The 14229-nt window shown below is 41.9% G+C and overlaps 1 protein-coding gene across 1 annotated transcript in view; it reads right to left on the reverse strand.

Annotated features, from left to right (window-relative positions):
• The window catches only part of RTF1 (RTF1 homolog, Paf1/RNA polymerase II complex component), a 42708-nt gene that overhangs the window by 2302 nt on the left and 26177 nt on the right, over window positions 1-14229 (reverse strand). The window contains exons 5-17 of the mRNA XM_023619581.2: window positions 10598-10712; window positions 9786-9897; window positions 7340-7475; window positions 6666-6843; window positions 5616-5698; window positions 4156-4243; window positions 3948-4055; window positions 3295-3372; window positions 2525-2646; window positions 2281-2338; window positions 1766-1843; window positions 1196-1291; window positions 318-429 (exon numbers count right to left, since the gene is read on the reverse strand). Coding sequence (XP_023475349.1) covers window positions 318-429; window positions 1196-1291; window positions 1766-1843; window positions 2281-2338; window positions 2525-2646; window positions 3295-3372; window positions 3948-4055; window positions 4156-4243; window positions 5616-5698; window positions 6666-6843; window positions 7340-7475; window positions 9786-9897; window positions 10598-10712 — 1364 coding nt within the window. The remainder of the gene's footprint in view (window positions 1-317; window positions 430-1195; window positions 1292-1765; window positions 1844-2280; window positions 2339-2524; window positions 2647-3294; window positions 3373-3947; window positions 4056-4155; window positions 4244-5615; window positions 5699-6665; window positions 6844-7339; window positions 7476-9785; window positions 9898-10597; window positions 10713-14229) is intronic.

Here is a 14229-nt window from a genome sequence, read left to right on the forward strand (position 1 = left end):
TGGCTTGATGAGCAGTGTGTAGGTCTGTGTCTGGGATCCGAACCCACAAACGCTGGGCTGCCAAAGCAGAGTGCCCGAACTTAACCACTACACCACTAGGCCAGCCCCCAAAGTCCTTTTAGTCTTGCACTTCACTCCTTCAGGTGGCCTTCCTGACTGTCTCTGTTCCCTCTCAGAACATAGCTGCGGCCTGTCGTATTCTGGCCTCTATAAACACTGATGAGCAGACACTCTCATGGCTTCCTAATCTGGCCTCCACGCTGAGAGCCATGGAGCCAGCTGGTCCTCGGCCATCGCCACTCCCCACGTTTACCTACCTGAGCTGGGAACTTGTAAATCAATCTTCACATCGAAATCATGTACTTTGAACAAGTCTTCTGAGAGGTCACTGGCTGACTTAGAATTCAAATCTTTATCCTTTCCCTGACCCTGCAATGTGAAGAGAAAAACTAAGCATGAAAACATACCCCTAAGTGGACTTCAAGAAGCAGCAGCTACTAATGGCAAAAGCTTTTGCTCAAGTTCATTAGCTCTTCCTACTAAGGCCCTTTTCGGATTCCTTCTCTCAGAGGGAGGACAGGAGAGGCTGCAGAGAAAGAGGTTTCTTCTCTGAAGCCTAAACGCAAAGAGGAGAGGGAAGGCCCACGTCTGTGGGGTGAGGGTTGAAAGACTGGGCTTAAGACAACAAGCCACATTCTGATTCAAGATTTCAGGAACTCCTGGGACAGTCCGGGCTCCCCCGGGAAAGACCTCACTTAGGCAGAAAACTGCTTCTAAATGGGCAGTTTCTCGGGGTTTAACATTTTAGTTTTCAAAGAGCTTTTACTTTCACAAGCGTCTGATCCTTACACGTCCTCTGCCCCCCTAATCATCCTGTGAGGGAGGCAGGGAATAGAGTATCATCCCCATTTTACGTATGAGAAACGTGGATCAGAGGGCTGGACGTCAGCTGCCTACAGCCGCAGTCAAGGCTTCAGTGAAGTGGTAGTGCTGGGTTTAGAATTTAGGTCGCCTGACCAAAATTCAACAGCTGTTTATTACATTTGTGAATAATTGGGATGGAGGAAGGATGGCAAGTGGGACCCCATGTTCTTCCAGCTGGGAAAACCAAGCCCAAACTAGGCGAGGTGCTCATTCTGGTGTCGGGCCAGGAGCCAAGCTCTGCAGGCCACGGGGCAGGCGGTACTGCACTTGCCTTGCTCATTTCCTTTGGAGCATCTGGTAACACTCCAGAACCGTACTTTGCATTCAGCTGGGCCAAGATGGCAGCTTGAACAGCTGGGTCTCTGGACTGAGAGAGAAAATAAGTTACTTTAGAGATTGTTCAACACTCACACAGTCCTACTGCCAGATTTTTTCCCACCTACCACTACTAACATCACAAGCACCGCAGTGGACCCATCAGCAGCTTAGCAGGGTTCTCAAAGCGGCGGAAAAGAGGCAATTAAAAGCTTTGAAGCCAAGCCCAGCCCAGCCTGGTCCTAACTGTGTGACCCAGCCCACACAGTCCTAACAGCTGCTGCACTGGTAAACCCACTGGCTCAGGGGGTGTAGTCCACAGGTTTCTATAAATCCATGCCAGGTTTTCACCACCTATACGTCCTATAGCAAGATAAAAAAGGACGTATCCAGACCCAAGAGTTTGAAGCAAGCAAATCCCACTAAGACAACATTATTTTTAACTTCCTTATTAATCTCCTAGTGGAATTTATTTTATGTCCCAGAATCTAGGTCCCGACTAGAAACGTCCTCTTTAGGCACTCACGTTAGAAACGATGGTAGGTTTGCACTGCCGCCTGGTAAAGGGATCCATCTGTTGGTTTTTCATGTTGTGACTTTCAGCCTGAAATAGACAGCATGCACTACAGAACACTATCTCCTTCCCCGCTCCTCTCATTCAACATAAGCTTACATATAAATAACAGTCTTTGCAAGGGCTTGAAAAAAGTCAAAAGCTGTCTATCACCCTTTTCCCTTCAAGAACACCAGAGAACATACAGGAACAACCACCAAAAGAACAAAACTAGAAATCTATCAAAATGAATACCTATGGAGTAGAATCTAAGGATGGGAGGGGTAAGACCGCGCAGAAGACTACTGCTTTGCATTACAAATTAATAAAATTATATAGGTGTAGGTGCACATAGAGATCACAGGTATGTTTAGTGTACAAATTACTTCAATAATGTAAAAATAAACTCAAGAAAGATGTAGACAAGATCTCATCATTTTATTAACTAAAATTGTTTTCAGTGATCCAGATAAAGTTGTGTAACTCACCACAAGGGCCTTCTCAGACTCCACAATGTTCCACTCCCGGTTCCGCTGGTTGATATAACTGTGGAGTGAGTAAGAGGGATGAGTCAGTGGTCTGTGAGAGCAGGGAGGGAACCACTGAGCCTGACCCAGAGATATGCGGAGCCAGTGCAGCACAGCATGTACAAGGCCACAGGCTGGCCGGATAACTGTGGCAAGGTCTGTGGGCCAAGGATGCAGCCCAATCAAAACAGGCTCCATGACACACCTGATAGCAGATATGTTCTTGGTCCGCTGGCGGTCCAGGGCCTCTGCCCGCTCCTCCAGCTCGTTCAGCTGGTCTTGGATTTGTTTGGCCTTGTCCTGATCCCCGAGGTCCTCAGCCATGGCCTGCACACAGAGAAAAGTATGAGATTTTGGCTATGACTGGCCCTATATCAAGTGTCCCCTTACTTCCAGCACAGGAAAGATATTTCATGTGATGAACAAATGACAGGAAACGTGAAAGAATGTTGAAAACAAACTTTTCAAACGCAAGGTATATCTTTTATTGTAGTGGTAACATCTTCCCATATAGCCATCTGGCTCTGGGACCACCGGTTCTGGGACCACCGGTTAGCAGTGATGTGTACCATTAATCTCAGAACCCAGGCCCCATATGGCTAGCTCACCCTCACAAGGCTCATCCCATCCTGATGTGAAGAATGGAAAACTACCCACCGCAGCTGGGCCTGGCCGTATCATTTGTCTGGTCAGACTCAGTGCTGACACACCCTGGGGTCTACCTTATTACACATGAAACTACAGAGACTAGAAAGTAGGGAGCCTGGAACGAGCAAGATCAGTTTTAACTTACAGAAAGGAAACTGGCCACGGAATGCTGCCCAGGTGCCAGGAAAACACTGTGCTGCTTGCGTTCAAGTCCAGCGTTATCTCCCAATCCTGCCACCAGTAACTGGGGCAAGAGGGTGAATGCGTTTGATTTCCACATCTCCTTACAGGACGGGGAGAAACATGTGTCTGTCAGTACATCCTTACCTTTTCCTTTAGCAGCTGAGTCTTCTTCATAGCGTAGTTGGGTGGGGCTTTCCTGAACCTCTCTTTCTCTTTTACAATCTGTACCAGAGAGGAGATACCAGCAGTGAGGTATTCCTACACTATTTTTGTAGACAGGCTAAGTGAGCTCATTTTGGAGGCAAACAGCAAGTTAAGAGGACTGCTCTTCCTATAGCAGTGTCACGCCCCAGAGAGAGAGAGGGAGTTCATTCCAAGGGATACTATGCTGCTTCCCGGGTCACGGAGATTTTTCTGGGACAGTCTGAAGGAACATGCACCAATAAACAGCAGCAGCCCAGGGGCCTGGCCACTGTAAGGCCAGCCACTGTCCAAGAGAACAGAGATCAAAGAATTTTACCAAAATGTTTGAAGAAAGAAAACTCTTAAGGACCAAGCCTGGCAGAGCCTGAATCCAGAATACACTTCTTTAGTCTATGACTTCAAATGAGAATGTACAGAAAAAATCTTGATGAACTACAAATAATAAGATAACAGTATCAGTTTAATTCCCTCAGCCTCATGCGATATTAGCAGGGCTAAAAATGTCAAGATATCCGGAAAGAAAAGAAAGTCATGATCTGCTCTAACACTGGTTCTTGATGAACCTCCAGGCTCTAGGGTACCAGGTTTCTTACCTCTTCAATGTCCTGATCGTTGAATTTATAATTAAGAGCTTCTTTAATAGATAATTCCTTCTTATTGATTTCATCTAGAGTGGGCAACTGCATGCCAGCAGAGAACATCTGCACCAAAACATGATAAAAGGTTATTAATAAGGGATTTTGGAAAGAGACACTCTCAGTGTTTTCATGAACAACTGCCAGGTGCTGTCTATCCACTTACCGCTTCTTTCCACTTCATAAATTCGCTTTCAGTGAATTCCTGGTTTGAGACGAACTCTAGGCGGAACACGCGTTGGTCATTGCCATGCCTACATAAAAAAGACAGCATCTCCAAAAATAGATATGTTGACTGTAGCACCAGCAAAGCAGCCCTACCAGACTGTACTACCTTCTCTGTGAGTCTCAATCCTGGCTACCCTTTAGAATCATCTAGGAAGACTTATAAAAATTCCAAAGCACCACTCTAGATCAACGGAATCAGAGTCTCTGGGAGTAGGAACGAGGCACCAAAATGAAACAAATGAAACCCCCCACGTTGTTCCAATGGGCAGCCAGGGTTAAGAATCAAAGCCTGCGCTGGAAACAGACTCGGCCGGCGCTGCAGAAGCCCATTCACAGGAAAATCCCTCACAGTCAACTGGCATCAAGAATATGAAACATCATGTATATACCTGAATGGCAAAGACACCCTATTCCCTACAGACGAAGAACACTGCCTTTCTGGTTTTCTTCTTCTTCTCCTCCTCCCCAAAGCCCCCCAGCACATAGTTGTATACCCTACTTGTAGGTCCTTCTAGTTCTGCTCTGTGGGACGCTGCCTCAGCATGGCCTGATGAGCAGTGCTAGGTCTGCTCTCAGGATCTGAATCGGGGAAACCCTGACCTGTCAAAATAGACCAGGCGAACCTAACCACTCGGCCACGGGGCTGGCCGGAACACTGCCTTTCTACTAAGCCCTGTGCCGGCAAAGTTAAGTGACTCAGTGCCATTCTCCTAGGGACGGTCACTCTCTGCATGTCGTGGCCACTGCCTACAAACTGGTTCTTTTTAAACAGACCAGGAGAGAAGATGGGGATGGGAAAAAGGAATGGAGCTTCCATAGAGACCAAATTAGGCCTTGGTAGAGCCATGCCCATCACCTGCTATTTGCAGTGATCCTGGCAAACTACCTCTATTCCTTCCTATACGGGATCTTTAGAATTTTCAGGCTCCAAGAGGGCAAGGATTGTGTGTGTTTATTTTGTTCTCGCCTCTATCCTGATGCCTAGAACAGTGGCCCATAGCAGGCATTCAGTACACATCCTATTACTGAAGAGGAAACTAAGTCTGGAAGGGTGATCTGACTAGTCAAAGATGGGTGAGTTAGTGACAGAGGCAGGACCAGAAGCCAGCCTCCTGACCAGGCTCACTGAGGCAATGCCTGCAGGGCTCTGGGAGGAGGAGCTCTCACAACCTGACCTTTTCCTTCTATCTCCTGTTTCACATCCCGACTTCCCCCAGAGAGAGAGATATCCTACTTTCCCTATAGGCAAAGACAGAATACAAGTTTCCCTCTGAGTCCCCTGTGGGGACAACAGTGTTCGCTGTAACAAGAAAGATCACATTGGGAGAGAGTCACAGCCCAACAGGCAGTGCCTGTTTGCAGTGGGAGCAGAAGCTGCCACGGAAGCACCTCTCCTACCGTAGTTGTAGCCCTTTGTTTGTTCTGGTGCCACCAAGCTGGTAAACTTTGGCAGTTTCCACAACACCAGTGATCTCAGCAACCTGTGAAGGACAGAGATGCCGGTCAAGAACAGACTCTTTCAGAGCTCTCCATGCCACTCTCTTTGGCTCTGTCTTCCTGAACGAGGATAAGAAACCCTGCACTGAGGGGAGGCCACAGCTGCCAGGTGTTCAGGCATCTTTCTCAAGTTTAGAACTCAGACTGCCAACCAGCAGGAGCCCATGCCCAGAGTAAGGAAGTGCCAGGAGAGGAGGCAGTTAGCCCAGCGGAAGTCATTAGAAGCTTCCCCTCCAACTTAATTCTACCTTCCTAGGGGATGTACTTGGGATTTCAGAGGTCAGTTTTATGTTCCTGTGAGGAACGAAGCACACTGGGAAACCAAATGTGAAGACTACGGAGGTCAGTTTCTGTTGCCAAGCTTTACGGGACATGGTATAGCTGGTCTTCACAGAAGGAGGTAAACATGTGTTAAAACCATACAACCCAGAATAAAAACAAATGCAAAAAGAAAAATATCAAACAGCTATGTTCCAGCCATCCAGACTACAGAAGCAATGCTGGGACCTACAAAATAACCTCTACTAGGTTGGAGGGATTTTTTTTTAAACCTCAATATAATTACCTGTTCCAGAAGTTACTTACTTTGTAACATGGAAAATTTTGACTTATCTATTTTTCAAATGCACAAAGCTTCTCCAGATTACATAACTCCCAACAAATACTTCATAAATGTCTCCCTTCTTGCTTTTATATGGAAGGAGGATAGAGAAAATTATTCTAAATCCAAACCCACCAGTCCCTTTAGCTCCAAGCACTCCTCCTGGCAACAGGTCATGCATGATCCCTGGTTACCTCAGATTGTCACTCTTCTACAGGTACCTCGACTGGAGTCTATTTTCCCATAAAATGGTGGCAGAAGAGTGACAGATTTGTTCAGTAGCTCCTACTCCCCGTCAAGAATCATTATATTTAAAACATGGACAACTGTCCAAGGAAAGAAACACCGACCCGGTAAACTGGTTTGCTGTTGTGGTTTCCAATGCCAATCCGTACAAAACATCCTGTGACAGTTTTAGCAAAGAAGGGCATGTGACACCAGCGTTCTAGCTTATGCCGTGATAATCGAACTCGATTCAATTCCTCAGGTAAGGAGACTGGTTGTGATTTTGGTGGGATCTCTTCTTTCCTGTGAGGAACAAAGGGCACTGGGGAAAATGTTCATAATAGAAACAGATCAAGATAAATAAATAATATTATCTTCTTAAAACTTAACTCAACCAAAGTACATGTGATTAACGCAGTAGGAGAAATAAATGGAGCAAGAGGAAAGAGTGGTAATAGAGTCTTGTTCCTAATCAGTAGTGTGAACTGTCTTGAATAAGGCTGCCATCTCAGAGAACCTATCAGAGTAAGAAAACTAATGGAAGCTCCTGGCCAAGATGAAGGTGACATGAAGTCAGTTCCTACCTGCCAGGTCCAGATGAAGTGTCCAGGGGTGCAGGCTAAGAGCTAAAGGCAGGAGCATATGTTTGGGCTGAGGTACTGGGGAACTCAGTTAGAAATTCAGGGTATGAATCAAACAAAGTTCACAGCCCAAACTGGGAGATTCTGGAAACTACACTCAACTTCTCCTCAAAAACCCCACCCATCCTGACTACTAGACCAAAATGCACACAGCTTACTCCTCCTCTTCATCAGACGACGATGTTCGAGACGAACGGTCTGACTTTTCACTGGACTTGTCGTCCTCTTCCTCCTCCTCATCGTCAGAGTACACCTCACTGGTTTTTAATGGCTGTTTTTTGGCAAGGAGCTCAGCTAAAAAGAAAAGGAAATGTTTATTTAGGTTCTCTTCATAAGAAGCTGAAACATCTTTCATCCTTGAAAAAGAACTGGCACATGGAAAAGGACTCAATATATAACTCTATCCTCTCCGGACTGGACTATGATTACTTGGGCTACATGCAGAACTGAGTTAAACCAGAGTTCAAATCATTCAGGCACCAAATGTCAATCCCCAACACACAAAAAAAGGGCTGAAAGACTGTCACTAAGTGGGCAGAAAGGGTCACCAAGTCTACTCACAGTTGTCTTTTATCGCACTCAAGACACCCAAAGATGGGCAGGAAATATGGGGGAAAAATTTATGATGTCTTCCGAGAATCTTTGAGGAAACTTTATTTTGAATTTACAAAATTCAAAATAATATTTATAATAGCAGAAGACTGAAAACAACCCAAATATCCACATAGAGGAGTGCCTGAATCACTGCTGGTACATCCACCCAATGGACTACTATGCAGATATGAAAAAAGGAGTGAGCCATTATACTACATTTTGAGACAGAAAAGGTTTTTTTTTATTTTTTATTTATTTTTTTAATTGTTCTCCTTTTTCTCCCCAAAGCCCCCCAGTACATAGTTGTATATTTTGTTGTGGGTCCTTCTAGTTGTGGTATGTGGGACGCTGCCTCAGCGTGGTCTGATGAGCAGTGCCATGTCCACGCCCAGGATTCGAACCAACGAAACACTGGGCCGCCTGCAGCGGAGTGCGCGAACTTAACCACTCGGCCACGGGGCCAGCCCCCAGAAAAGGTTTTTTAAAGGGACAGATAGTAAATATTTTAGGTTTGTGCTTTATATGGTCACTGTCTCAACAACTCAAGTTTGCTGTTATAGACAGAAAGCAGCCATAGACAATTATGAAATGAACAGGCATTGCTGTATTTCAACAAAATTTTATTTACAGAAACAGGTAGTCTACCAAGTACTGCTCAGCATAGAAACTAAGGAGTGATATCTAGCATATACAGTAAAGTGAAAAAAGCAAGGTAGAGAAAAGTGTGTATAGTGTGCTACCATTAATCTAAGATGGGAGGTGTTTGCCTATTATGGGAAGGAGGCAAACGGTGAATAGAAAGATATGGATGCTAAACTTCTTTGAATACACTGTGTTTAACAGATTTGACTTTGAAACTTTGTAGTATATATAATCATGAAACAAAATAATTAAAAAAGTCATCCCTACACTTCACAAGCAAAATGAAACAAAGTATTCATCTGATGCCACAGTACACAAAATGCAACCATAACAAGTGACTTTAAAACATTCATTTGAAAAACAGCCACATGGACCAATGGAAGAGAGAGCCAGAAATAAACACTTGCATATATGGTCAAATGATTTTTGACACGAGTGTCAAGACCATTCAATGGGGAAATGACAGTCTTTTCTAAAATGCAGATGCATGAGCAGGAACAAGAGACTGTTGATCTGAGTTTGGGGGCAGTTTGTTATTTCACATTATTGTGGTAAAAGCTAAGTGATGGAGCTGGTAACATCATAAAATGAGAGACAGTCAGACATTCTGTGTCTCCTGAAGGAAGTAGACACCACCACCAAAACCAAGCCTTCCCCAAAAAACAAAAGAGACACAGAACAAATCCAAATTTGTCCAATTCTCCAGCTCTAACTACAAATTACAGGGAATTCAAGGGACTAAAGGAACACATTCAACAACACCACTGGGATGAACTCAGCATCAGTGAGAAACAACAGGATAAACGACCCAGTTTTTTTCAACAAATAAACTGCAAGGGGGAAAAAGGAGAGATGGACAGGAAAATCTACAGATTAAGTGACTTCAGGGTCATATTAACAAATAACAATGTGTGGATTTTATTTAAGATCCTGATTCAAACTAACAAATTAGTATATTTTAATTATAGAACTAGAGAAATTTGAACAGTGACTAGAATCTGATAATATTAAGGGATTCATTGTTACTATTTTTTAGGTATTGTATCGGTATTGTAGTTATGTTTAAAACAAAAGAGTCCTTATCTTTTAGAGATACATCTTGAAATATTTACAATCGAAAAACGATGATGCTGGGATTTGTTTCAAAATAACCTCGTGGAAAAGGGAATACAGATTTAACAAGATTGGCCACCAGCTGACTGTTGAGGCTGGATGATGATGGGATCACGGAGGTTTATTATACTCTTCTCCGTATTTCTGGACTTTCCCATAATAAAGAGCAAAAAAAGGGGGAAACAACAACGGGCACCACAAAGTCAAATCACATGATCAAAGACACAAAGCAGCCCTTACATTTTCCCCACTCACCTGTTCTGTTCTTCCGTTTTTCTCGCTCTGCCTTTAGTTCCTCCATGGCTTGAGATTTCTTATCCAGTTTCTCATCCCGCTTGGAACGCCGTTCCTTGTTGTGGGACGTCACCTGGGAAGGGAAGGATATGTCGGATGGCTCCTTTTACCAACTGCTGATGGTAAGATTTTCCACACCCAACAATTACTCAATTCTCCACTGTGACTCTATATTGGTGGCAGAAACTGAAACTTGTTTAAGGGGAGAGAGCATCCTCTTGTGGACAAAGAGGACACAGCAGTAAAGTCAGTCCCTGTTTTACCTGCCTAACAAACAGAAAGCTTAAGAATTATAGGAATAAACACTTTCTGGAAAGACACCCTAGATATTATAGCTAACATATGTTGATACTGTCAACAAAGTTTTTTCTGATGGATGCAGAGGCGACTAATTTTCCCAACTACATTTATTACCAAGACCAGGATGACATACACCTGAGTAAACATCATAACCAATCTGGCTACCCGGGACAGGATGTTTACCAACTTTCCCTTAACGGATGCTCACACACCAGTGAGCTGCTTTTTAAATGCAGACTTGAGTGAAGAACTCCTAAGCAGTTAAACAGTGCAGCCAATGGTGAAACAATATATACAGAGATTAACAAAACCTGTAAGATGAAGACAACACGTAATAGTCTTGCACTATGTAGCTGACTAAGGTAGCTGACCAAGGCTGATCAACATAAACTCATCTTTTACATAAATACACACATGCACACTCAAAACAGAGGTTTTACTTTTTAGATAACAAGGATCATTGAATCTCTGACCTGAGATTCTTGAATCTGCGTCAGCTTTTTCTTCTCCTGCTCCTCTTCTTGCTTTTTCTTTTTTTCTTTCTTTTCTTTCTTTTTGGCTGTTTTTAGTTTTTTCTTGATTTCAAATCTGATTAAAAGATATTTGTTTGGTTTTTAAGTGGTAATGAAATACCTGTAAAGACTGATTTCTATTAGATAGGAGAAAGGAAGTAAGAAGGGCGAAGGAGTTAATGAACGTTTTGGCTTCCTACATGAAACTCAAATGTACCTTATAAGTACAACAAAAATACTGACTATAAGTACACCAAAAGTACTTGAAAACATTAAGCTGGAATAGACTTAAAATGAGAGAAAACATTCAGGATACTGCTGCATCCTGTTGGTAACACACAGCTCGTCCTCAGCCTTCATGTCATAGAAGAAAACAGCTGACTTCTGGATCAACTCCAGTGGTGTTCCATTAGAAACAGAATAAAGCCACAGAAAGCCACATCACATTTTTAAGGTGGTCAGGACAAAAGATGTATTTGAAAAATATCATTTTCCATCTTTCTTCATTAGGAAAAATGCCCCCTCAAACCAGCAAATACGTGAATAAATGTGCTATTCTCTTAAACAAATGCAATCTAGGCTCCCTCCTTATAATAAAAACCAGACTTTTATGAAACAAAACTAATTTTCTTGTGTGTATTTAAGGAACTTTAGGAAAGGGATAAAGAAATATAATAAACATTAAACTCTTATCATAACACTCTAAACTAACCCTAATTGTCATTTTGCTTAGTTCTTAACACAGTACTCAAATATTTTTTATGTCCTTTTCACTCATTATTAAGGTTGTTAATGTACTTTTATAAAGTGAGATAGGAGAGCACTGTTATGAATTTACTCCTTTTAAAAACAGTTAACAATTACACAACACACTCCTAAATAACCAATGGGTCAAAGAAATCAATAACTTGAGATGACAGAAAATGAATACACAACATACCAACACCTATAGGACGTAGCTAAAGCAGTGCCTAGAGGTAAATGTATTGCTGTAAACGCCTATGTTAAAAAAGACAGATTCCAAATCAATAACTTAACCTCCACCTTAAAGTAGGTGGAAAAAGAAGAGCAAATTAAATGTAAAGCAAGCAGAAGAAAAGAATTAATAAAGATTAGAGTGGAAATCAATGAAACACAAAAGAGAAAAACAAGATAATGAAATCAGAAGTTAGTTTTCTGAAAAGATAAAATTGATAAACCTTTGGCTAGACTGACCAAGAAAAAAAGAGAGAAGACCCAAATTACTAAAATTAGGAATGAAATCAGTTATCACTATTGACTTACCAGAAATTAAAAAAGATCATAAGAGAACACTACGAACAATTGTATGGCAACAAATTAGGTAATTTGGATGGAATGGAAAAATCTCTAGAAATTTACCAACCACCAAACCTGACTCAAGAAGAAATACAAAAACCTGAATAGATCTATAATAAGAGATTGAATTAGTAATTTAAAAACTTCCCACAAAAACAAGAAAAAATCCCTCAGGCCCAGATGGCTTCCCTGGAGAATTCTACCAAATATTTATTGATTTCTTTTCTTTTCTTTTTTTGAGGAAGATAAGCCCTGAGCTAACATCTGACCCCAATCCTCTTTTGGCTGAGGAAGACTGGCCCTGAGCTAACATCCATGCCCATCTTTCTCTACTTTTTATATGTGGGATGCCTGCCACAGCATGGCTTGACAAGCAATTGGTAGGTGTTCACCCAGGATCTGAACTTGCGAACCCCAGGTCTCTGAAGCTGAACGTGCAAACTTAACTGCTGTACCACCAGGCCAGCCCCTCTACCAAACATTTAAACAAGAATTAATACCAATTCTTCACAAACTCTTCCGAAAAACAGAAGAGGAGGAAACACCTCTCAATTCACTCTGTAAGGCCAGTATTATCCTGATACTGAAACCAGACAGTAACATCACAAGAAGAGAGAAGCGCAGACCAATATTTCTCATGAACACTGACACAAAAATCAACAAAACAGCAACGAGCTGGATCCAGCAAGTCATAAAAAGGACAATACACCATGACCAGCTGGGATTTATCCCAGAATTGCAAGGTTGGTTCAACATAAGAAAATCAATCATTGTAAGATACCATATTAATATAATACCTAATGGTGAAAGACTAAATGCTTTCCCCTAAGACTAGGAACAAGAAAAGGACGTCTGCTTTCACACTTCTATTCAACATGGTACTGGAGATCAAGAAAAAGAAATAAAAGGAACCCATATTGGAAAGGAAGAAGTAAAATTTATCTTTTTTTGCAGATTACATGATCTTATATATAGAAAATCTTTAAAAATCCACCGAAAACTATTAAAAATAACAAATGAGCTCAGCAAGGCTGCAGGGTACAGGATCCATATACAAAAATTAATCGTATTTCTATAAACTTGCAATGAACAATCTGAAAATGAAACAAAGAAAACCATTCCATTTACAATAGCATCCAAAAGAATAAAATATTTAGGAATAAATTTAACAAAACAAGTACTAGACTTTTACATTAAAAACTGTAAAACACTTTTGAAAGAAATTAAAGAATACCTAAATAAGTAGAAAGACACCACGTTCACAGAATGAAGGACAATATTGTTAAGATAGCAATACTCTCAAATTTGATCTATAGACTCAACACAACTCCTATAAAAATCTTAGTTGCTTCGTTGTTGCAGAAATTGACAAGCTGATACTAAAATTCATATAGGAATGCAAAGGGTCCCATAAAGCCAAAACAATTTTGAAAAAGAACAAAGTTGGAGGACCCACACTTCCCAAGTTAAAAACTGACTACATATCTACAGTAATAAAAACAGTATGGTACTGGCATAAGGACCGACATACAGATCAATGGTATAGAATTGAGAGTCAACAAATAAACCCATATATCCATGGACAACTGATTTTTTTTTTTTTTGGAGGAAGATTAGCCCTGAGCTAACATCTGCTGCCAATCCTCCTCTTTTTGCTGAGGAAGACTAGCCCTGAGCTAACATCCGTGCCCATCTTCCTCTACTTTATACGTGGGATGCCTACCACAGCGTGGCTTGCCAAACGGTGCCATGTCCGCACCAATGATCCGAACCGGTGAACCCCGGGCCACCGAAGCAGAACGTGCGAACTTAACTGCTGCACCACCGGGGCAGCCCCTATGGACAACTGATTTTTGACAATAGTGCCAGGACTGGGGAAAGAACAGTCTCTTCAATAAGTGGTACTGGGACAACTGGATATCTACATGCAAAAGAATGAAGTTCAATCCCTACCTCGCACCACATACAAACATGATCTCAAAATGGATCAATGACTTAAATATAAGAGCTAAAACTATACAACTCTTTTAAGAAGACATAGGGGTAAATGTCCATGATGTTGGATTTGACAAGAGATTCTGAGATATGATACCAAAACCTTCAGGAAGAAAAAAAATCTCACTTTATCAAAATTAAAAATTTCTGTGCATTAAGCAACACTATCAAGAGAGTGAAAAGTACAACCTACACAATAGGAGAAAATATTCGCAAATTATACGTCTGATAAGGGTCTAGTAACTAGATCATATAAAGAATTCTTATAATTTAACAACAAA

The sequence above is a fragment of the Equus caballus genome, chromosome 1 (assembly GCF_041296265.1).
Source record: "Equus caballus isolate H_3958 breed thoroughbred chromosome 1, TB-T2T, whole genome shotgun sequence".
Classification (NCBI taxonomy): Eukaryota; Metazoa; Chordata; class Mammalia; order Perissodactyla; family Equidae; genus Equus; species Equus caballus.